The sequence below is a fragment of the Neopelma chrysocephalum genome, unplaced genomic scaffold (genome assembly GCF_003984885.1).
Source record: "Neopelma chrysocephalum unplaced genomic scaffold, ASM398488v2 Primary Assembly neopelma1_64, whole genome shotgun sequence".
NCBI lineage: Eukaryota > Metazoa > Chordata > Aves > Passeriformes > Pipridae > Neopelma > Neopelma chrysocephalum.
The window spans coordinates 2,417,023-2,442,610 of NW_020897721.1; the positions used below are offsets into that span (position 1 = coordinate 2,417,023).

The 25,588-nt window shown below is 41.9% G+C and overlaps 1 protein-coding gene across 1 annotated transcript in view; it reads left to right on the top strand.

Moving 5' to 3' along the window:
* TRABD2B (TraB domain containing 2B) overlaps positions 1–25,588 on the top strand; it is a 278,298-nt gene extending 252,710 nt beyond the window's left edge. Inside the window, exons 6-7 of the mRNA XM_027683025.1 lie at positions 558–827; positions 20,493–25,588. Of these exons, the coding sequence (XP_027538826.1) occupies positions 558–827; positions 20,493–20,715 (493 nt within the window). The 3' untranslated portion in view covers positions 20,716–25,588. The remainder of the gene's footprint in view (positions 1–557; positions 828–20,492) is intronic.

Sequence of the window (25,588 nt, forward strand, 5' to 3'; positions counted from 1 at the left end):
CAATCCTGACTCAGATGAGCAAGTATAATTCTTCTTGTGGTCAAAACAATGACTTGTTTTCCACAGATGATATCCAAAGTTGGAAAGAAAAAAGAAAGGTGGGAGAAATAATGAGATAACTAGTACTATCTCATTAATTTAAGATCAACTTCTCTTAATGTATGTGTTTTCCTCAGAGAGAGTAGTTTTGCCAGACACATTTGAGAGTCATTTGCCAGCTCAGAGAGAGTTTTGTCGTTTGACCTTCAGCCCAGCAGGGGAGGTGACGTTGACCCTTACCACTGACTCTAAAGCCTCTGAGAAGTAATTAAAGTGCCAGAAAACAGCAATAGTATATTCACTGCCTTTTCCCCTTTATTCACTTCAGTGTTTACTTTGAAGCTTTTAGGAAATGCCACTTCTGTCTTTAGTTGCAGCCCCAGAGCAAAAGCCTTCCTCCTTGTGCACCTTCTCAGCCATTAGGAGCACACAAAAAGCAGTGTAGTCCTCTGCTTTCACTCTGTTTTTGGCATGATTCCTTCCTTATTCATCAAATTTTTAAATGTTATGTTTTGCAGTTCAAGGACGACAAAGACAAGCCCAGCCTTGGAAGGATCCTCAGTGACAGCCCTGCCCGCTGTCCCTCTTTCTGAGCAGGTCCCACTGACCTCTCCTTCCCTGAAGCCCCTGCACATGGATGAAGAAGACAGCCTGTCTCCTCACCTCTTGTTGCCAGACAGCATCAGCCAGCTGGAAGAGTTTGGCAGGCAGAAGAAATGGCACAAGAAGCAGCACAAACACCATCGCCAGAGGCAGTTCAATGACCTCTGGGTTCGGATAGAAGACAGGTGAGTCACAACTGTTTTGGTCCCTGTCCTCTTCCTGCTGGCTCCTAAGTAGATGCTCTTTACAGATCCCAGCTCCTGTTGATTAGACCATAAGAACAGTTGGAGAAAGGCTAAATGGGAGAGACAGAGAGTGAGATGATGTTTTTGGAGCCTAATGAAGAACTAGGAGGAAAGCTCATGGGCATGTTTGATCTAAAAGTAAAGAGAAAAAAAGCTAACGCTTAGAATATTTAAAATATACAGAAACAAAGACTTGTCAGAGTAAAAACAGGAAAAGAACAATAGAAAATATTCTGTGTTTGCCCTTTTTCTTCCAAAAATTATTTTCCAATCTTCAGTGTTAGTTTTCAGCCCAAAGGCTCACTCATTTTCCAACCATGCAGAATATTCCTGGGAGTTTTTAAGACTCTGACATATCTGACTTTCAACCTCCTTAACTGTGTTCTGGGGCTGAAATGTTTTAACATCTCAGACTGCACTGAGAACAGCAAACTGAGGCAAAATGAACTACTTAACTGAGGCCTCTATGTGAAGAGAGAATGGAGGTAGGCACATTTCCATGGCTATTCCAGTCTTTGTCTGAGGTTAAAAAATCCTATTCTGTGTTTGAAGAAGAGCCTTCATGTTTGACCAGGGCTTCTCAATGTGTGCTTTGAGGATTCCTGAGCAATTTATTCTCCCACCTCTAAAAATTGGAAAATCTCTTAGTGCCTTTATCCAGGCCGTGTCATGGGCAGATAAACAGCCACAATGTTTATAGATCTTCTAACAAGTAAAAGGAATTAAGTAATCTTTTGGGAACTGGCTGCTCACCTACACATGTAATGATTGTGTTTGGTCATTACTTATTCCCACTTTCATAGCACCTAAATTCCTTGCAAGTCTCTCAAAGGTTTCTCCGTTTGCTAAGGAAAAACCTTCACATACTTATGTTTTCAGATTTTTTTTTTAATTATTTTTATTCATTCCTTTTAATGGAATAGTTGCCTCATTTTTTATAGTTTGTTGTATTCTCAGGGTGAATGATGTAAGGGGTGTTATTAAGGTGGTCAATATTAATCTTAGTGTAATAAGGCTGTTACTGAGGTCAGTGCCAGCCTTGTAAGAGGGATTCATGTGTTTTCTTTTCAAAGTGTGTTGAGTGGTTGGATCCTCTCCACAGAGGATGTTTAAGCATGAACTAAGAGGCATTTGGATCAACATAGTTGATTACCTCAAACACAAGGGACTTTTCTATCCTTCTTCCACTGGGGAGCTGCTGACTTGTGGTGTCTCATGGTGTCCCAGCATTTCACAAGGGTGTCTGGTCCAGATCACCGTATGTGTCATGCGAGATGTTTAAATAGATCTGGTGGGAGCCTGGCAGTTAGGCACAATCCTTCTGCCCCCATTCTAGCTATCCAAAAAGGATATTGGATATTGGGTGTGATATGGCAGTGGAAATGTGCAGTTGGGCCTTAAAGTGGTGCTTGTGCACTTTTGTGCCTTTTGCTGGTTTTATTAAAAACTGTTCCTAGGAAAATTATTTAAAAGGTATTTCTGAAGGTTAGGGTTAAATTACGTGTTTTGGGTTCCTGCGAGATTTCATCTGAATCAAAGCTTTTATCCCTCTACTTCAATTTCATGAGGATGGAGATTGGGATAAGGAAACATAAGTTTCCGCTCCCACCACGCTGGTGATGAACCAAACACTGTGTGTTGCCTGCCTTGCTGAAAGATCCCAGGGAGATATTAGTGGGAGATCACAGCCCTAGAAATGAGGAAAGGCTGGAAGAAGGGAAGCCTGCCTTAGTGCTTTCAGATGGTTTTGGCGTTTCTACAGTTCTGGAGTAACTTCTGGTGTTTTTTCCTGGAAACAAAACAAAAAATACAAACTGTTCAGCTAAATCAGAGACTCACAACCAGCTCTGGTTTCCCTATAAATTGGACGGGGTCTCAACTTTCATAAACCAGCTGCTGCATATTGTGCTTTGGCAGTTGGGTTTCATCAGCATTAATTGCAAACTGGACCCTGCACAAAGCAATAAACAGCGAGTTCTCTCTAACTGGTTCCTTTCTGATTGGCAAGAGAAGGGCAGAAATGTGTGTCTGTCACCAGACTTTGTATTGTGACCATTCTTGGGAGGAAACAAGCAGGATGGCTGATAGTACAGGCATTGGAGTGTTACCTGTGCAGGAGAGAAACATGGACTTCTACTGTGTTGCTGCAATAATGTTTCAACAGTAAGACTTAGCACTCATTTTTGGAGGATAATCAGTGTACTAGGAAGTTCTCACTCTGGCATGTCCCACAGATCCATTGTACATTTACATATACTTCAGTTGGAGTCCCTCATGTTCTGTACAGACCGAGATCTCTGCATATAGTATTACCTTGAGCTATGGCCTCGTGTTCCCAAATGGTTCTTCTTCCAGGTTGAGTTTCCTAACTCATCAGTTGTCACCTGAAACTTGATTTGGTCACCTTTGGGACAAGGTTGAGGGATTTAGGTCTTTGTGTAAGGCTTTGGGGTGAAAGCTGCATAAAGCTCATTGTTTCCATGCAAGGTCTCCAGAATTCAGCTGTTTGAGCTGCCTTTCAACCTGAAAAGTCAAAGAGAAATACACAGGTGGAGGACAAATCCAGGCAAATTTAAACCAGGTTATTGATTCTTGTATGAACCTCATTGAACTGTGAAATGACTGTGGTTCATACAGCCCTTTTCCAAAGCTTTATTGACCATGGATTAGAGGACTTTATGAGCCATGAATTGCAGGGCTTTTATGGACTACGCATTTCTAGGAGATCTCATAGGCTTCCATGGAAATCTTAGGGTGTTTTTTTAAGCTACCAACAGAGAAACAAAGGAAATGAACACAGGAGAACAATCTTAAAGGAACATCAAAGGTCTGACTCCAACCTATAAAAGCCAGGAAATCCATAATTAATGGTTCCACTAAGACCTCAGCTCTCGCAGTCGTTTGGGTCTGATCCGGGGTTATAGCTACAATCTGAAATGGCCTCGTGAAAAATGAGTCATCATTTAATGTCGCACATCATTATTAGTTATTTACTTTCAGTTATACCTTGGAGATTATCCTTTTCTTTTTGTTCTGTCTTAACAGCTGAGGCATTTGAGTTGGCACCACTGAGTGGACAGTGTTTAGATTTGTGTGCTGGAGGGTTAGTACCGCTGCGGAGGATGAGAAAGCTTCTGCTCTGTCTTTTATCCCTGTCTTTGACAGAGCTAAGATTTGCTGATCTCCTGGGTAATCAGCTACACTGAAGGCTATTAAAAAATAAAAAATGCTGATGAAATGTGTGGTTTCCTCTCCCTTCTGCCTCCTTCCCCCAAAATCTAAACAAACTGAAAAAGTCCTGCCTCACTGCAGTTTCTGTTTGAAATTGTTTGTCAAGAATCAAAATTAAATGGAGATTGCAAGTAGCAAGATTTTTTTTTCTTTAACTACTTGATTTTGCAGAAATGTGCAGATCTGAAGTCTGTCCTTGGGAGGAATTTGAACTTAGACAAAACTCAAACCCTGGTTAGCTTCCATAGCCAAAAGCCAGATGGGGCAGCAGGGAGGGGAGGCAAAACCCTTGGGCTGGAAGGCTGCAGTTTGGCATACAAACTGTGTTATTGTTCCTGTTGACACTGTGTTAGCTAAGCTTCCCCATGTAATATAAATAATTAATTACAGATCATTCATTGGCTTTTCATGGTGAGATGCTCAGTGAATGGAAAGAGTAGAGAAATGTCTGTAATGTTTCAGAGTGGTCAGTGAAGACCAGATCAGGGTCACACCTTTGTTGTAGCAGGTAAACAGTTCAAGGCTACAAATAAAAGAGCCTAAGAGAACAGAGAACCTCTCCCAGCTGTCAGGGAGTGTTATAGCTCCTGAGCCCTAAGGCAAGGCTCCTGGGAAAAGGGAGGGAGGGGGAGGTAGTATCTAGGAGGATGTTTCAGGAGGAGTGAGTTTTGGAACGAGCTGTGGCAGCCAGGGAATGAGAAGGAGAGAAGTACCAGTGATGGGAAGAAAGAGTTAGAGGGAATGTAATGGGCAAAGTCATTCCCACTGCCGAGGAAGAGATCTGGGTGAAGATGATGTTTGGAAAGAGACTAAGGATACACATGCTTCACTTGCACAGGAAAGAAATTAAAGGAAAGGAATTGTTCTAAGAAGAGAGAAAAAGAAATTCTTGTCCCAGATGGAAGCTCAGCCCTGCAAAATCTGCCATTAGTGGGAAATTAAATTAATTCCCCCTGTAACTAGAAATGGCAGTTCTCTGATAGCCCAGTGCAGACTATTCAACCCCAGATGAATGCAATAACATTACAAATATCAATTTATTTTGGAAGAAACAGTTTTGTAGGGGGAAAAAAATGTATACCAGTGATGGATGAAGGGAGACAATGTGTAATAAACTACACTGAGTGTGCCTGTATAGAGTGAACCTTATCAGTTTGGATGGAATTTAAGCACTTAGCCTGTTATCCTTTCTTTCAAGACAATGCAGTGATGGAAAACAGAACTCTGTCAACTCAGACAAACTTTTAATTCCACTTAACTGCATCTGAAAGGTAAATTTCAGTAAATTAATCCAAATTGCTTCCTTTTCACAACACATGGTGCTGAAATACAGTACTTAACTTCATTACAGAAAAGACTGCTTTTATTTAAAGGAGACCTAGACACCTTTGAAGTCTAACAGGTAAATTGTGGTCAGATGACTTCCCTCCATATGGTACCTTTGAGCTTGAAATTTCCATCACTGGGGCCTTGTTTGTTTAAATTACCCCCTCTGCCTCCCTGGTAAGGACAGTGCTCGGGGAGTGCCTGCCTACTGATGGTCATGGGGAGGGGGATCACTCCCTCCTCCAGCCTGTCTCCCTGCAGCCAAGTAAGCAGTGCCACCATTGCATCTGTTTGCCCTGTGTTCAGCCGAGGATGAGGACGCAGCTTCAGGGCCTCTCTGACTTGGAGTGAACCTGTCTTCCTGAGGGACTGCTCAAGCAGCCAGGGACAGCAGGAGCATGGGTGTGCTGGAGTCCTGCCTTCCCTCCCTTGTCACACCTCGTTGCTTGTCTGGGGCTTGACTGTGTTGTGTGGCCCCTTGGCTTTCCTCCCAGCACTTCTTTCTACTGTTTCCTTCACCGTTCTCCTGGTAGGATTTCCTTCCTGGGAGGCTTTCATGGTCACGGTTCCTACCAGTGACTGCCCCCAGGCTCCAGGGCACGGCATACAAATATCTGCAGTCATCAGAAAAAGCTCGTGGTTTGACAGCTTGGGTCCCAGACCTTTCTGTCACGCTGAGAAGTGTCAAAACACCTCCTAGACAAAAGCTCCCTCCTGATTCCTTGGTGGAAGCTGAACTTTTATATCTTGAATTGGCCTAAATTCTGCTCTTAGTTTGCCCAGTTTTTGTACACTCTGATGGATATACAGTGTCCAGAAGAAGACATTTGGGCAGTTTAGCAGTGCATCAGTTGGTCCTTCTCTCGAACATACAGACTTGCTTCTGTGAAGACATCCTCAGCTCTTCCTGAGCAGAGAGCTCTGCATTTTTCCCATCTTAGTTTCTTTCTGTTTCCATTTGACACCCCTTTAAGATGAGCAGATGGCTTGATGCCTCCTTTAAACAAGCCCTGCTGCTGGCAGTTCTTTCATGGTCTTTGCACAGCCCCAGGTACACAAGCCCTCCAGTGAAAGTAAAATAACTTATAACTCAGTGCAGTATACATAAGAGGTAACATACGATACAGTGATGACATATCCTCCCTCCCTAGGTGGTTTTTATTGAGTCTTCTTGGATTATCAGGTTGGTCAGAGTGCACAGAACGTATTAATTAAAGCCGTGAAACCTGGGCTCAGCTCACCATCGTTTTTCAGCATTGCAGTAACGATGGGAAGTCCTGACATTCCTGTCCAAACCTGTAGCATCTCCATGCTAATAGAGCTTCCCTGTCAGCTGGCTGTGACTGATAACTTCTTGCCCCTTGTAAAGTCCAAGGGTTAATTTGTCATTCTCCAGATGGGGCTGAAAAGATGTGCAGCCTCACTTTCACCTGCTAAACGCATGAAAAGACCCACATGTTTTACTTTGTTCTGTTGTTCTTTATAATGTGCTGCCACTGTATGATAAAAAAAGAGCAGATAAAGAAAAACATGCAAAAGCCTTGCATATTTACCTTCACTGTTGCTTAAGTGTCTCACCACCAGTATGAACTATTTACACGAAGCAGTAGGCAAATCCTGTTTTAATGAAAGCTATAAATACCTGAAAGTAAAACCATTAGAGATAAAGCACACAGAAGTCTTTTGGAAAGAGAGTCATAATTTGTATATAAATTTCAGTTTTGTTTCATGAAACTAAATTCTTTATTGGTAATGCATTAGGTATTTTTTTAGTGAAATTTAAATCCATTTCGAATATTAAATCCATATTTCTGAAGGCGAGCAAGTAACAAAATTGGAGCACACAAAAGCTAGGATTTTTGGACAGTGAGGTATTTTTCAGCACTGGATACCCAAGAGCACTTTCTGTTTCTTACTCCTCAATGCTGATTAAGATTGAAAATACAATGCAAGATGTTTTATGGAGCCTATTAAGAGCTTTTTTCTTCCTTTCTTTTTTTCTACTTCCCATTTGGGATGTGTTGAGTAAAGATAGTCTATACTATCTATTTATATCTGTCACAGCTTGATATATTTATGACTTGGGCTGGACACAGCCCTACCATTGCTAGATTTGTTAAGCTGCCTAAGATCTGTCTGATGCAGCACAAACAAAATGTTTGCTTAGGATTCAGTTTCAAGAAGAAGCAGCTGCTGAGTTTTGATAATCTCTTCCTCTGTGATGCACATCCCCACTTGTTCTGCTGTTTCTCAGCCAGCGCAGTCTCATTTCCTCATCCACTGCCAGGATTCCTCTTGATTTTGGACAACCTGTTAACTTTTCAGTTCCATCCTTCTCCATTTTCTGCTTAAATTTTCTCTTTCTCCAGTACTCTTTCTACTTGTCTTTTTAAACTCTGTCTGCACTTGCTTGTATGGGCCCTGGAGCAAGGAGTAGGAAAGGACCCCTCCAGCATCTCCGTCTGCAGCACGCAGCTCCACCTCTCTGAGCTCCCTTTGCAGGAGGCTGTGATCATACAAACACTGCACTTTGCTTTGCAGTCAGTCCATGCCAGTGAAAGTGTGGGCTTTTGGAGCCTGCAACCTTCAGCAGAACCTCTTTGAGAGAGGGATATGTCTCACTTGTATCTAGCATGTCCTTGTCACCAGACTGCAGTAAGGAGGAGGCAGAGCTAGGCATCCTGGGCATTTTTTAATCAGGAGGTACATCTCCTCCGTGTTATTTCATCATCTTTGCTTTTCCTGCCATTTTCACACAGATATGTGTGCATCCAAGAGCACTGCAGAGTGGACAAGATAGTATTAAATCCATTTATTCTTTGCTAAATTCATGGACATTGTAAAGCAGTCCAAGCTCTTTCTGCTGATGCTTTTCCTTCTCTTAACAACTTGGTAGCCATGTGGGCATCTGTGATGGTGGCCAGTGCCAAGGGCTCTGTTGGAGTGAGCCATGGTCTAGACACCTGCAATGATAAGTCATTAGCAAAACCATTATTTATGCTTATGCATTGGATCAGTTTTTTATTTCTCAGACATCAGAAATGCACTTAGCGGCAGAAGTGCACTAAGCTGAAGAAAAGGTGCCTGTGCTTATAAAGGTAGAAGCACATTTATTTTACCTATAGCTTGTTTAAACGTTAGTGTTAAGCTACCATGGTCAAATAGGTTAGATGCTGTTTAAAGTCTTGAGTTTCCCATCCACAACTACTCAGTCATAAAAATAAGGCTTCAGGACTAGACTTGGAGTACAAAGTGTCTCCTGTGGACCAAGGCAAAAAAGAAGGGTGCTTATTCTGCTGATTAACACTAAGTGAGTTTGACTGTCTTCTGTGTTAATGGAAGGCTTTTTCTCCAGCTATTTTTAGTCTGTTCCAGAGTGTGTCCCACTGTGGTCTGGTATGCAAGAGCTTTGCTGTGAGGTTTGCAAACACTTGTATTTCTGTGTTGTGAGAATACAGCATTGTGTGTTATTGGAGCGTGTGTTCTTTTGGCAATGGAAAGGAAGGGCAGACCACGCATGTGATCCATGCACATATTTGTTGTTGCCTGTGAATAACCATGTACAGCAAATGGGCTCTGGAAGAGAGCTTGTTAGCAGATGTCCTCATGGCCCTTCCAATTTATAAATATGAGCCTTGACATTTATATTTTCCATATCCAGGGCTTTCACTAGCCAGATGTTCTGAAGATTGGCTTATTGGAGTCTTTAACAATGACTCCTCATGGCATATTGTCTATTGAACACAAAAGAAATAAAGCCATATATCTGGCTCTTATCAAACAGATAGAATGGGAAAATGCACTGAGTACCCTCAGGTAATTCCTCTAAACCTGAACTGCACTTTTAACACAGCTCTACAAAACTCTTTATGTTCAGTCGGCTGAAAAATAAATTGTCTGGTTTAACAGGCAGAGAAAATTCGATACACAGTAGCACATTTACCCTGCGGTTTGGGGTGGGTAAGGAGTGTGGTTTGTGTTATCTCACAAGGCCAACTGCAGTTGCAGACACTGGAAAAGTGCTGAGTGGGCTCATGCCTGGGATGGATTGGATTCCTCACACAATGAATGGGTAGAAAAGCACCTGCGCTCCTGATATTGCAATTCTGGATACAAGGGATTTTCCTTTAGCAATTGTTTTTTTTTCCCCTATGGAGCAGATGGTGGCCAGCTCCACATTCAGACTCCTGACCTACAGCACTACTGAGCTGACAAAATGTGGCTGTCTCCATCTTCAGAGCAAATGGAGTTGCTCCCTAGCCTGGTACAGCCAGCGCTGACCCTGCAGGGAGGTTGGACCTGGGATTTAGAGCTTCTGGGGTCAGGAGCAAGACTTTTCCCCACTGCTGAGGTGATGGAAGCAGAAGAGACCCAGCTGTGCTACTCCTTGCACTGCACCCATCAGAGAGAAACGTTCATAGAGTCCTCTCAAAAGCTGGGTTTGGGTTGAAGATGGGACCTCTGAAAGGACTTTGCTTGCTGTGTTAGTGGCATCTCTGCCCCAGGGATACACTGAAGAGATCACTTACCATCTAAAAGCCAGAACAAACCTTCTAAAACACTGCAACCCTAGGTTGGAATTAGTATGTATTTGAGTGACCTACATGTCTAGCAGTATCTAAAGCCCCGAAAATTGCAAATCTGCTGTTCCTCTTAGCAGAGTTACGTAAAATCCATAAAATGTAAAATATTTCATCATCCTGTGAGTTACCATAAAGAAAAAGAAATGTCTTTAAAATTCAGTGGAAATGCAAACACACAACACTGTCAATGCTAGCCCAGAGGAAAAAGGTAATATATATGGGATTTATTTCTGGTTCTGCTATTCCCCCTCTGACTAGTGAGTTTCATGCACTGGAAAATGAAGTAAGGAAAAGTGTGACAGGGAGCAAGGCGACATTACTGTTTTGGTGGGCAGTTGGTTTATAGGAGGGGCTTAACCACAGTTATACTGTGGTAGCAGGCTTATCTAAGAAGACAGATTCATTGTAGAGTGAAACAGGAGGAAATTGGATTCCCTTACACTCCCAGCAGCACAGGGTACACTGCAGGCTGGAAACCCAGCAGGATCCCAAAGGGCAGCTGTGGTCTAAGTCCAGTTACTCACTGGGATGAAGGAAAAGTAGGGTTTATTTAAATTCATATGGTTTTAATGCTGTAAAAGCCGGGTTCCTGCAATTATGAAAATGCCAGCCCAAATTCAGATTTCCCTCAGATCTCCTCTCTACAATTCCAGAATAACTTAACTGAACAAAGTAAGCTTTATACCTGGGGCCTGAGCCTAAGATGAGGGAGCCAACGTAGTGCCTGTGAGCTGCTGGGTGTCAGGGATGCCTCACACAGCAGTACCACGGAGAGACGTGGTGTGGACCACGCTCTCAAAAGCTCGGTTCGGCAGAGACATTTCAGGGTCTGTGTTGTGACACCCAGCAGGGAAAGGTTTTGCAGGCCTTGCATCCCTGCAGGCCAGCAAGCAGCTTCTTATGAGCCATTGGTTGGCATCTCCAGGCTTTCAGAGGGTTTGGAAGTGCTTGAGGAGAAGGAGTTTGTGCTGTGGCTGAGTATCACTGTATTTGCTTTGCCAGCAGCAGGAGGAACCCAAACCCTGTGGGCAATGCAGCAGTTTAATGTCCGTGGCATTTTTGCCTGGTAGATGTGCTCTTTGAACCTTTCTTTTTTTATTTTGTGAGTGAATCTGTTGGCAAGAAAAAGAAGCCAGTGCTTTTTTTCAGTGGTTCAAGCTTGAATTCAATACTGCTTCAGATAACATTTTCAAAGATCTGACCCAACCTTAATTATTCTTACTAAGAGAGACACTGGAAAAATACAAGCAGTAAGCAGGAAAGTGAGGGCAGTGAATTAGAGAGAAAAATGTGATACAGACTAAGCAAAGAGAAAAACTGTTACATGGAGATGGAAAAAGAACAGGGAGAAGGAAAAAGAAAATTAAAATCAAATGGAAAAATGCAGTATATTGGACATCCATTTAAACCAGTTTATATTTTGGTTATTCATTCTGTTCCTTAATACATTGCACAGGCACCTTCTTAGCTGAAATAATTTTGTCTTATAAAACAGTCTCAGAGAAAATACTTAATTTGACAGGACGTTTTAGGTATTTTCCCACTATCACCTATTCTAAATTATTTTAAAATCTGGAGGCGAAAGTCGATATCTTTTACAGTGTTTAACAAAAAAGTGACAGGGTCAAATATATACATCTCTATGAATGTATGTGTTCCCCAAGCACATCTAAACATGCATGGTTAATTCTGTGCATCTGCAAAAAATATTTGAGCCATAGGGCCCACACAATGCCAAACAAACAGTGGAGTGCACATAGGAGAGGGCAGAGCAAGTCACTCTGGTTCTAATTAATTGAAAGGTTGAGCCCAAGATGTAAAATATGGATTATGATTTTGACCACCCCAAGAATATAAATTATTTTGCATGTGGGGCTGTGTTGGTGAGAGCAGGCAGTTTGCAAAATACAGACAAAAAATAGTTATTACCCCCATGTGTGGGGTTTGGTTCAAAATCACCTGATTGCAGCACCATCAAATTAACTCTTTATGTGTTGTGTATCAGCAGGTTGCCCAAAAATCTTCACAGATTGCATCACTGGCAAGAATTCCACAATACTAAGCCCATCTGTGTATGCACCCTTGATGTTCTTGCTTACTTTGGCTGTAATAACTGCAATCATTATCTGCTCAAGGACCAGTGAAACAAGTATTTGATTCGTGATGATGAGAGCCTTAATTGCACAAAGCAATCAGGTACACAGCCAGATGTGTGCAGTGGGTGGGGGTGAGTCTGGGGATAGATTTGAGCCCACATCACTATTTAGACTATCGTGAGCACATCCTGGCTCAGATGTCAGTGCAGAACTGGTGGAACAAAGGGCTCTGAGCTATCCCCTCTTAGCAAGGGCCAGGGCAAAACTGGGATGCATTATCCCGGCTCTGTGATTGCCTCGTCCCACTGCAGTATCACGAGGGGATATTCTTAGGATATTAGAGAATCATCAAAGCATTTCTTAGAAGGGCAAAGGAAAGAGCTAATGTTGTCATCTCCTGTCTCGAGACCACCCAGACACTACAACAAATCATGGGTCTTCAGCTACAGTATCTTGAATTACTGTTCACAGGGATTTTAAAGAATTTAATGTCTTTTTTTTCCTTTTTTTTTCTTTTTTTTTCCTTTTTTTTTTTTTTTAGGATGACATGTAGTTTCCTGATGGGCTGGTTTTAATAAGGTCAAAATCTTTGTTGTTGCCAAATCGGAGAGGAATATAACATCTTTTAGTCATTAGATGGGAATGGGGTAATTACTCAGAGGGTGTGCTTCAAAGGTTATTGGTTTTTATAATGTTCTGTGTTTTTACACCATTCTGCAGTTGCCTGGAAAGGAGCAGCAGGCCTGATTCTGCCACTGCCACACGTAGGATTTGTATTTGCAGGGTTTTCCTAAAGGACTGTGGGGCAGGAGGTTGAAAATGGCCGTACACAGTCTCTTCTGGGGATGGAGAAAGTTAAATCTTTCCCTGAGGTGCAGGAAACTTTGCCACAAACTGCAAGTTGACTTCAGAAAAGGGCCCTTGGGCTGTGCTGGAGTTGTGTCTCACCTGCTCCTTCCCTACCTGTTAGATGCATCCTCCTGTCCACCTTTGCATCACTGTGTTTCCCTGCCCTCAGGCTGCATTGTTGTGACAGCAAACTCCTTTTTCCGTCTCTGATGCAGGAGTCTCCACTGCCCCCATCTGTTCCCGTCCCATCCCTGTCCCCTCTTTGGGCCCCACGGCAGATAATACACTGTGCCTTAACAACCTGACCCACCTGTGGCTTTAGGGTGCCCCTGTAGTGCTCAGCCTTGCTGCAGGTCAGTGTCACTCCGGGGCTGAATTTGTCATCACAGAGAGGTTTTACAGGTGGCCTGGGCCGTCGGGACCTGCAAATCACAGTGAGAGCCTGCAAAATGCTTCACGTTGGGTTAATGATGGTGTCACACTTAACGCTTCAAGGTCTTGACTCAGATCTGAGCCAGGGGAGTCATGGAAGTAAAATGATTTCACGAGGTTCCTTGGTGGGTGACTCGGGGATAAAAACCAAATCTCCTGGCTTCCAGCCCACAGCCCATCCTGAGAGGGGCCCAAAAGTGCACCAGGGGAATCTGAGCTGCATTTCAGCACTGAGCCTCCTCCTGCTTACACCATCATGGCCCCCCTGGAGCCCCTGACCTAAGTGAGCCACCTTCTCCTCCTTCGTGTCAAACTTCAGAGCCAAGATCCCACAGTGGGTACAGCAGCTGCAGCCCGGCCATGCCCATTGCTGGGGAGCTGCTGCAGGACTGCAGAGGGGAGCTGTGTCCCCACCAGCTGCTGCTTTTTGCACTGCAGAATCAGCAGTTTTCCTCTTCCCCACCTGCCCTTCCCTACCAGTCAGAGCCCTCACTGGGGCCTGAGCTTCGCTTGGGATTCAGGAGACCTGAATTCCAGAGATAGAGACTTTCAGAAGCAGCTCACCTCACCTACCTTGGTGCCTTTGTGGGGAAAGGATTGTCCTCTGGAGATGTCTTGTTCCCCATATACTGTAGCAGGAAGACAGCTGAATAGCTCTGACTACAAGCCTGCATCTGACAATTAATGCCACCCTTTAAATCCTATTAAAGGCCAGTCAGGTGAAGGACTGCCTGTGATTCTGCTTAATGGTACCTTCTGCAGGTGCTGCTGGCAGCCTTGGTCCTACACATCGTGAAGTTGCCTCACATTACTTTCCTTCATCCCCCAAGCATCCTTGTGCACATCCTTGTGCACAGTGTCCTACTCCCCACCTGTGCTTCAGTATGTGGTGACAGTGTAGCTCGTGGTCCTTGCTCACAGCTTTCTGACCTTCCAGAGCCAGTGCCTGGTGAAACTTGTGCTTCCCTTTCCATCTTTTCCCTCAATATTCTCTTCTTTCTCCTAGATAAGCCATGGCAGATGTGGTCCTAGCAAAGAGCAGGGGTGGGGGATTAGACCTGTACCAGGGTACTTGCACTGCTCTTTGCCTCCCCCTTTGAGTGTGGGAGGCTCACAGGTGCCCACTTGTAGGAGGGGGAATAGCCTGCTGTCAGTCTCCAGAGGAGCCAGAGCATTGAAATAAGGCAGGATCAGAGCTTGACATTCCTCTCAGATGGAAAGATGGTTCCCATTTGAGTCTCATCAGAAGGAGAGCTCATATCAACAGTGAAGGGTTGCTGAAACGCTCCCGGTGCTGTTGCTGACCCCCTGTTGATGGCGCTGCCGCTGCCTCCCCATCACAGAGAGGGTGGGTGCTTGCACTGTGGGAAATGGCCAAAGATCCAGGCTCCCAGTAGCCCTGGGCTAACAAGAAAATAGTAGAGATAAGGCTCTTCTTTGGCTCATCCCGTGTCTTCCCCGTTGGCCCCAAACGAGTGTGTGATGGTGCTTACTCATTCCGACAAGCTAAGGCAGTTCACTACGCTACTGCAAATAAGTAGTGGCCTCCTCTGGACCAAAACTGGATTCCTTAATCAGATCCAGGTTGGATTATTATTTTTTTTTTAACATACTGAACCTTGTGAAAGCATGAGCCTCTTGGCCTCGATCCCACAAAGGACTTTAGGATGTGCTGAGTTGTAGGTATGTGAATATTAGCCTTGCTGGAAGCACTCGTGTGCTCACAGTGCTTAGTGTCCTGCTCGTCTGGGACCACAAGACTCAGCATCCTGCAGGATGTATCCCTCAGGCTGTAAGAACAGTGTCTGCAGGGGAGGCAATGATGAAGAGATCGATGAAGCTTGGGGGGAACTCTGTTAATCTGAAGAATCCCTTCCAGAAACAAATGAAATAATAATATGGAAATTTCAGGAGATGGGGACTTCACATTCCCCTTGAGAGGTTACTCTAGTGATTTTCACAGTTACATGCTTGTGACATATTTCTAGTGTGATTTCTTTTCCCCCCAACATACTCTTTTTTGCTCTTGGCTGAGCACCTATTCTTTTCTTTCAAATGTGTAGTCAGACTTCTTGCCAGCCATCTTGTTTGCATACTGCAACGGATTGGTCCCAGCACTTTAAGCAGATGTATTTTTCAAATCTTGATTAATAAATTTTGGTGACATAAATAGGTCTGGTTAGTTCCAAGAGTAATTGTCTTCACTTGCAGAACATTATTTCTGATCACCAGAAAAATAATGTGATCAACTCCTTTTACATCTGTTCATTAAATGAAAGGGGAAAAAAAAGTAAGGCAAATTTTGTTTGAAAAGAAACAGGAAGCATATGCTTAATATCACTTAAGAAAACCCCTAGCCATCATAAGGTTAACATCAAATCACAAATGCAAAACAGTCATTATTGTATTTACTCAAAAATTTTCTTTCACTTTACCAGCTTTTTAGGTTTTCAGTTGAAACATGCATTTTTTCAGGGTTCAGTCTAGCTTCTTTCATCAGATGCTATCATAAGAAAGGCTGTCTGGGGCAACATTTGTTTACATTTATTAAAAATAATTGTCATGTGTTTACATAGCTCCTTTGATCCAGAAAAATCCCCAAACACTTTGTAAGTTATGCTTAAAAGGGTTACTTCCTCCACCCTGAACAGAACCGTGTTGGGACTGAGGCATGGCAGCAGATTAAAAATGCATAGAAATATCACGATAATTGGGTTGGTCCTCACCCCCTCAGAGCACCATCACTTTTCCATGAGCTTCAGAACAGTTACTGGGACCATAAAGGTGGTTTGGACTTTAGAGCAAAAGGTAGTGAAAATACTCTCTTCTTGGAGATTGCCTATTTTTCATGCACTTTGCAAATAAAGAGGCAGTGGTACCTACTGCACGAAGCACAGGGCTGGTGGTACCTCAGCTGGACATACTGTTTCCAGTTTGGGGCATCTCATTCCGGAGAAGACACTGATCAGCCAAGCAGAGCCAGGGGAGAGCAGAAGAAAGGATGGAAGGAAAGCACCTGAGGACTTGTGCAGAAAGGTGGAAGGGAATTGTTTGTTTAAAAAAGAGAAGGCTGAGGTGAAACATGGTTAAATATTCAAAACACGTGAAAGGCTGCTGAGAAGAGGAAAGGAATAAACCTGTCCATGGGGATAGGACAAGTCATGAACTTAGCAAGGAAGATCTGGTAAAACATTAGGCAGTAATTCTGAACATCAGAAATGGTGAAATTCTGCAATAGATGTCTGCAGAGACTCTGGAATTGCTATCATTGCAGGGTTTTTTTGAGATTGGATTAGACAAAAATGTCAGGAGGGGTTTAGATCTTGTTCCTGTCTTTGAGCCAAATGGGCCAAAAAGACTCTCCTGGTCCAAACTTCTGTCCTCCTGTGGTGTCACAGATGGTCAGATGAGCCCTGCTTATGTGGGTGAACCAAGTCACACTAAAAATTGGGTTTTGAGCTCTTTGTGAAGTGTTCACAAGCTAAACCAGAGCAGAAATTCCTTCAATGGTTTGCATGTGTGTTTGTTTTATTTTTCAGCTTTAAAATGCTCCCAAATCGTCAAGGTGCTTGAGCACCCACCCAGCTTAGAGGGCTTGAATCATGTAATTGGATTCAGTAGGGTCTGTGCACAGAGCCTGTGCCTGAGGCCCCATTTCTGGGGAAAGCTTTACACATTCTAATGATGGTAAGACAATGTATGAGTAATGCACCCATTTGAAAAACTGCCCTATTATCTGATCAAAAGTACAAGCTCATGAATACGATACCGCAGGTCATTTGGCTAAAACGTACCTGGAGTCTTCCAAGTTTTTAAAACAATCCCATACACAGAAGCAAAATAGAGAGGTATGAACAGCAGAGCCGGTGGTTGCCTGTTCACCACAGATCGTGGAATGTTTTATTAAAGATATTTTTATCAGATGCAAAAGACTGAAACACAGAATATCCTGGGCTGGCAAGAGAAGACGTGATAATAATGTAGATTATTATCCCACAGATCTGTGATTCATTTTTATCATTCTCTGTGTTCATTTCTGCAATGATCAAGTCCTCCCTGAGGAAGGTTTCTGGTTGAGTTCAGGGGACTCTGCTGCTGCTTTCATCCTCGGGGAAGGTCCGAGGGTCAGTGAGATGCTACGTGCACATGCAAACGTACTCAGAGGGAGTTTGCAGAAGTCATCTCCTGACACCAGGGCCACCTCTAAGATTAGTTTGTAATCTAACCTGGCTGTCCAGGGCCCTTCTGTAACCCCTAGGAAGTGAAAGACCCTGAACAAGAGTAAGTACTCCCTAGAGACTTGCACTGGAATGAGGTGGACCACCTTCTGGAATGGTTTCTTTCCCTATTCACTGTAGAAACAGCCTAGTTACAAACTAGGACCAGACATTTTACAAGGAGTTGTAGCATTTGGTAAAAGGGATCATTCTTTTTCAATATCTCCAAACCACTTTGGCAGTCAGCTAAAAGTACATTTAAGAAAATGTTTTATACGAATAAACAGTGATTCATTTGCTATTAGCATGCTTTGTACACATTAATGGAAATGCACTGTTCTTGTCTTGTAAAGCACTTAAGGGCTTTTTCAAAATAAACAACCCCACCTAACTATTTATCTTGACAAGAATGCATTTTATAGCAATCTAATGTCTAGAAAACAGAAAATTGCCTCATTGACTGAGGAGAAGTGATCAAAAATTCTCAGGTCTTTCGACAGGAAACTCTGGGGTCTTAAGTAAATTGGGGGGAGGGAGGGGTGTTCCCTAAAAAAATACCTGTTTTCAAGGGAAAAAAGAAAATCAACAAAAAACCCCAACAAAACACTTCTGTAAGTTGACTAAAAAATGGAAACATCATACAGAAACATAAAATGTTGATTTAAGGCTGCTTTAGGAATCTCTTAGATGTAGTTGGCTGATGAGTGGGCTTGTGATTCTTTTATGGGCATTCCGGCCAGCCCTGGTACACAGGACATCCCTGAAGAGCAGAAAGACAGTTTGTGCAAAGGAACATTTTAATCTCACTGGAAGATCAAGCCCAGAGAATGTGTCAGCAACAGGATACACGTAAACTGCAAATCTTTATGACATTTTGGTGATGTTTTTTAAATTGATATTGAAAACCAGACCCTCCTTGTAGTTTAAAATTTAATTTAGGGCTACATTTTGTAGTTCCATAAAGTGACAATCAGTAACCAAAAGATGAGGACAAGCACCTACCCTTACATATCTTAGGGAAACCTGGTACAGGGGAAAACCCCCCAAACTGTGATCCTGTTATCAGTGCTGCCAGATCTGTGCACCACATCATCACTCAGCAGGATAAATGAGGTCTGGATCAGAAAGTGGAGCCTGACTGCATTTCTGTTGGATTATGCATAGAGTGTAGGGCCTCGTTTTGTCAGGTTTGCTTTAATGATGCTTTGTGTTCACTGTGGGAGTACCATTCACACTTGATGTTACTTACATTACAGGAGCTTGGAGACACAGTGCCTGGTCTGGTATCTGCCAGCACTAAAGTATCCGCTCAAAAAAAGCTGGACAGTTTTGAAGCAGCAGCATTAGTTTATCTCTGATCAACTCTTTGCATTAAGTGACTGCAGCAGTTTTGATGCAATATAGCAGAAGCTCTAAAGCTATGTGTCATATCATCAGTTCAAGACATAAACCAACCACTGCCCTTGGGAACTGAGATAAGAGCTTTCTCTGACCAGCCTTCATTTCAGAATTCTCTGTTTACAGCAGGTTGTTCCTCTGGAACAAGCACCACTCCTCACTGTCAAAGTCCTAGTGCTGGTTAGAGGGATTATCTGCTCCCATGAAGCAATTCCTTGAATTCAAGACTGCCTTTTTACTCTAATTCATTGCACATTAGTTAAGATCACTTCTAGCTACAGAACAACTATCCCACCCAGAAGATGTGGTGACAGTATAAAGGATGAGTGAAGAAATGAAGTGACTTCTCCCAAAATCTGGGGTGAAGTGTGATGTGCAGTGATTGTCTGTGGGATTTGAAGTTGACCCTCGTGTGTGTTTACCAACGCCCTGATCTTCTCAGTTTGTGATTGATTCAGCACATTTAAAGCATCTGTTCTAAAATCTATCTTGGTATTGCTTAGACAGAAAAAGACAAAAGCCTTCAGGTGCTTCTGAATTCTATTTCTCTGCATGAATCTGAAGTAAGGTATTGTTCCTTTTATCTGATATTATGCAAGACACAACCTTTTTCTTCCAAGGTCAGGATCTCGGATACTGTAGCTAAATATTTATAGGACTGCATAGCTTCTTACCCCATAAAAAAATTATTTGACAGTCGTTTTCAGTGCCTCCAAATCATGAAGGATTTAGAGAATCCGCAGGTATTAGTGTCACTTCTTGTTTTAAGGAGAACTTGCTTTTTCACTCCTTGCTCCTCAGCAGAATGCCTTGGGTTTAAGTCCAAAATCCACCCTGTGCAGTTTGCATGCTCAGCTGTGCTGCTCTGTGACAACTGGTGGATTATGGATCATCCAGTAATGGATGCAATGGAGGCATTTTATGAAATGGAAATTACAACTTAAAACTTCCAAATCAATTGTAAATGGACCTTTTTGACCTCCAGTGTCATGGGAATCATGATGAATTCCAACCTGCAAATTCAAATCAAAGTACTAACTCGAGCTACAATCAATAAGCAATCACACAGCTATTGAGACAAATCCATGGGCAGGGAAATTTAGCACTGACTGAGTCTGCTTTTGGCATTGTGACTTGATCCAACATGGCTTAAAGCCAGAAAAAGAAATGAACCTGCTTGGTCTCCTGTACTCAAGGTTATCAGTTGTGTAAGGGGATCCAGAGAAATTTTTTAAGGCTTGTGAAACAGGGGAAGGATGTGATTTGTGGCCTCTCTCCTGGACATAGTAGCCAGTCCTTGGTGAGTAAGACATGTCACTGAGACGTGGCAAATTGTGAGACCCTTAGTGGGAAGAAGGTACCTAAGAACATAATAATAATAATAGTTGTGGTTGCTACCACTTGGAATGACAGTTTACAGAGTAGAGATAAGGGTTCTGCTGTTTAATTTCCTTCTCTTGTGTTTTCTTTTAGCACCACCACGTTGCCTTCCTATATCAGGATAACCAATGGCTACATCACAGTCAAGCCTCCCATCTGGATTTCAAACCAGCTGGATCAGAGACCGCGTTCCGATCGCCCATCCCAGCCTCAGCCCACAAGCTCAGCTGCAGCCAGTCTTTTATGGCCATCAATAACATTTCCTCTCTGCATGACCATAGCTTCTTTTCTCCTGAATATACTGCAGCCCTCCTGACCACATCAGGATTACGTGCAATCCCTTGGAATAGAGAAGAGAGATAATTTATGAACGAATTGGAGGTTAAGACAACAACATTTACAAGCTGGACCTTCTCAGTGACTCAGTAGTGCCTTCTAGCTGATTTTGTCTCTTTGCCCAGATACATTTTGAAATTCTAAAGCTTTATTGTAACACTGACTTACATCTTCTTTTTGTAGAAGGATCTTTATTTCCCATAGTGCTATGGGGTTTTGTAAAATATACATGTTCATATAAAGAAAAAAAAAGAAAAAGAAAAAATGTATTTATTCGACTGGTAAACTTATTTTTCTTGTTGTATATGTTAATAACATCCCTATTAATCAGTAGCGATGGTGAAACAGATAAATTAATATTTTCTATATTCGTTTTCTGACAATTCTGCAAATGTCTGAACTGACACCAAATGAATGCTTTCTTTGTTTCTTTAATCATTACTTTTTGCAACTGTCCAATAAGTACATTTCTGCTGAACTTCTTTATTTTACTGTTTTATCTCATTAGCATAGCTTACACTGAATGAAGCAGATTCTGCTCTCTGTGGCCTATACCCATTAAAAAAATAGGTGCATTCTTAACTCTTTAGCTGCTACAACCTAAAATACCAGTTATTTTTCTATGACTTAGTAAGTCATTAGTCAAGATAATCCTCTACATTCCCCTGCTTTCTTTAACTAAACTATTTACTTTCTTTGGAAATTAGCAATTTCCCTCTTAGCCCTGGAATTAATTCATTAGCTAACACAAATTAAGACACCTTTCTTAATAAAAAATTGCTTTTCAAGTCTGGAATAATCCTACTGAAATTATTTTCTTCTCTCCCTCATTTTATATCAACACAAGCCTACAACCTTTCCCAGCATAAATGCGAACAGAGCTTGGTCTGTCTGTAGGGTATAAAGATGTGGTGTCCTGTTAATCTATAGAACTTCCTTGTACTGATTGTATTAATGCAGATGGACAACCTGGAGGCAAAAAACATCTACAAATTCCCTTTCATCTTGCTGTTATGAGCTGATAGAGCTGATATCTCTGTGCTGAAATAATTATGACTTGTCCAAAATCTGTTCAAGACCACAGGAATCAAATTAACCCCTGTGTTATAGAGACACACATTTTTACACTGTGGTACCTCTGCTGACTTGGATGAAAAAGTTATGACACCTTACATTCACTGAACAATTTACTCCCTATCCAAGCAGCTACTGTTAATGAATGCAATGAACAATATCTATGGGGGAAAAAAAATCAAGCCATCTAAAAAACTATTATGTTTTATAAGGCATGTTGATGTTTTTTCACCATCAAAACATGACGAAAAATCCCTTTGGATGCAAGAGTTTCAACTAGAAAATTAGTTTGGGTTGAAATAGCGTTTTTCTTTCTAAGTCATCTACAAACCAAAATATATGATGAAAACATCATAGTTAGAAGTCTCAAAACCAGAAATATACAATACAAGGGGTTTTTTTTATGGAAAAGCAGTGCTTTTTCACCTTGGGAAAAAAAATAATGATGATGATGATGATTATAATAACAATAGTGATAAAATTCTGACTGAAAACAGTCCTGTCAGTTCCCCAGGAGCCCTAGAGCCTGGTCTCCAGGGCTGCAGATATTCCACGCAACCTGAAAGTCTCTGCAGCAAGAGAGAGTTCAGAATTCATGGTTTGCTTGTGATCATATCAGTTAATTCAAGAAAGCAGTTTAGAAAGTAACTAGACTACAAAAGTCACATGGTTTCATTTGAAACCATGATGAACTACTGAGCATTTCCCTCACGTATCCCAGCTCATTGCCTTACAAAGGCCAGGGATAATACAGATAACTTCTTTTTGACTTACTGGACACCACAACCCCCAGCCTTTGCTCTGTTTTTGACAGAAAGTTGTGTAGGTTTCTAGTCAAAGTGGGTACAGCAGACAGTGCTATAAGCTTCCCCCTTTTTCTTTTCAAGCACAACAGATGATAAGGGTGAATGGAAAACTTTGAGCTTTGCCCCAAATGTGAGATTCAAAGAGACCCTCTGCATACTTTCATATTGTGTATTTTGGCTAGCAGAAGATTAGAAATGTTAGTTTTGGACAGAAGCCATTCACCTTGCATATTTATTGCACAGAGATGGATATTGGAAACATATTTTGAGAACTCTCATTTTGGTTTTATTTGAGCTATTACCCTAGAAATGCCTTCATTTGAATATAATGGTTTAACAGACCTTCAGATTCAACCTTAATGCATTTAAAATAGATTATTGGTTCTCCTGCTGTGTTCAAGGCAAAGATGAAAACTGAATTATAATGTTTTATTTACACAAATGGAACTGGAAATAAGGTAGGCAAATCTTAAGGCTGATGATAAGTTACATAGTAAAAGGGAACAGCCAACAAACCAAAACCCACTGAATTTTATTTGTTGTAATCAAATTGAATCCAGAAATTATTCTGTGGTACTATCCCAGGAATAATTCCAGATGATGGAAAACTTACAGTATAAATAGACAAGACCATATAAAGATAATGGAGAGAAAAAAAGAGCAGAAAACAGAAACAACTTTTCCAAGACCATAAGGAGAACCACCAACAGGACCAAGACTAGAAATTACAGTTTTATCATTTCCCAATCTGTGGGTTTCTCCATAAGCCTCTGGGGCTTTTTTTTTAATATTAGGAACACACACACTCTCTCCACGCTCACGGCTGTCATCATACTGCACAGAACAGTCACTGTTGTCACCAATGAGGCTTTCTGAGTCACTCCTCCATTGGACAATTCAATATTCATTAGCTCAGACACCGTGGTGTGTTTGGCTGTCTCAGGATGATACAGCTTGGATGTCAAAGTATGTTTTAATGGCTTCTCATTTCCTGTCATTTTGCCTGCAATTCCATGAAATTAATGAACGTTACTGGAACTCACCGAACTTCCCTTGTGCTGGTGCCCCACATTTATCCTACTGCAGTGCAGGTGTCAGTGCAGGGTGTCTCCTGGATTTGGGGTCTGCACACCTAGAAGCAGTTAAGTCATTTGATCATCTGAGTTTTCTCTGGTTAAGGGAGGAAGCATGACTTGCATTAAATATGAGGTTAAGTAGGTTCCTGTAGGTCTTGGCTCAGGAACCCCACGTGAATGGCTTCAGCACAGCTCTCTAACCAAACACTTCTTTTATTCTGATGCCTTACCCTAAAGTACAACTTAGGGTCACTTTATTCAATATGTGGCATGTAAGCAGAGCAATGCTGGATAATGAAACCCTCACTGTGGTTGATGAAATGGATCGTTTACTAATCAGCTACAACAGCTGATTCATAATTATAACTGTTTTATTAATTAAAACACAGTAATACTGGTTAGCGCAGATCTATGCACACCCATTGCATTGGATCATGATTATATTCACTGTGAGTTTAGAAGCTGTGCACCAGACTTGATACATGGTCCTGAAGCAACACTGATTACCAGCTTCACAGGGCTTCAGCTTCCTCTGTGAGTTTCTCAAAAAAGACTGTTTTCTTTCTTCCAAAGGAAAGCTCAGATTCCCATGCAATCACAAGATTACAAGAGCAGGAGATTTAACAAAAATATCCATGCCCACTACATAAAATAGCAAACACTGGTGATACTTTTCAGGTCTGAGAACACAATCAAGAGTCACACAGTGTCTGGCAATCTAGGACACGATTTTGGATGAGTCCAAAGCTCAGTGGTCATATGATTCATCTTTTCAACTCAGCTACAGCTGACACCAATACAATTCATGTTATATGTAACTGTAGCATTATAAACAAATGCTAATTATCTGCCAAGGTCTTCCCCTGGTGGAATAAATATCCCATATCATCAGCAACAGATCTAACTTCCAATCTTTCTTTGTTTTAATGCTTTTCTTGCTTATGTCTAACTATGGATGCTATATTAACGTGCACTGCCACTTGGAGAACCAGTTAGTAAGCTGGGACAGAAGGTATTTTATATTTTATGACTGATGTAGTTTCTCTGCAATCCCTTGGGCTGTTGAATAATGCAATATGTCTTCTGGCAATAAATGATGAACATGATTTATGATAACTATGCTTTATACAGGTGTCAAAAATCTGCTTTGTTGAACTTCCCTTCCCATTCCTCCAAGCTCCACTGTAATTTAGGAACACCCAAGGTACAGAGTTGTATATTTATCTAAGTTCTTCAATATACAATTGTGGAGAGAGAGAGAGATGAAAGGAGGGAGAACTTAATCTATGTTTAGTGCATTGATTAGTCAAACGATATGACTCAGTCATTACCATATACCACTGCTAGGGAGGAATTTCCCATCATATATTTATGTTAGAGAAACCAAAGTGCCAAAGTTATTATCTCAGCATAAATGTTATCATTCCAAACTTTGCTTAGTACCGTATTTCTATATTATATCCAAAAATTATATGGGCTTGTCATATCTCTGAAGTGATCAATGTTCCATGGAGTGTGCTAGAATTCAGCTTCAATTTAAGCTTGTTTCAGCTTAACTGAAGCAGAAAGTTAATTTGCCAGTGTTTGAGATCATAGGGGGGTGTGTGTATGTGTGTGTATGTTTATGTGGATGTGTGCATGTTGTGTGCGTGTGTGTTTTGTCCCAACCCAAATTCAGCCTTTCCTGTGACTAACTTTTCAGGAGGCACCTTAATCTAGCTAAAGGCAGGGAGGACTTTCCAATAAGTAGTAAATACTTTTCTTCTATGGGACTGGTTAACCATCCTGCAGATTCATGCTCCCACTGAATTTCAAATTGCAGTTTTCAATTCAAATGTATTTCAAATATTTTTCCTGTTCCGCCTCCTGCTTTTGTGAACTGTTTTGAAGAGTGTAA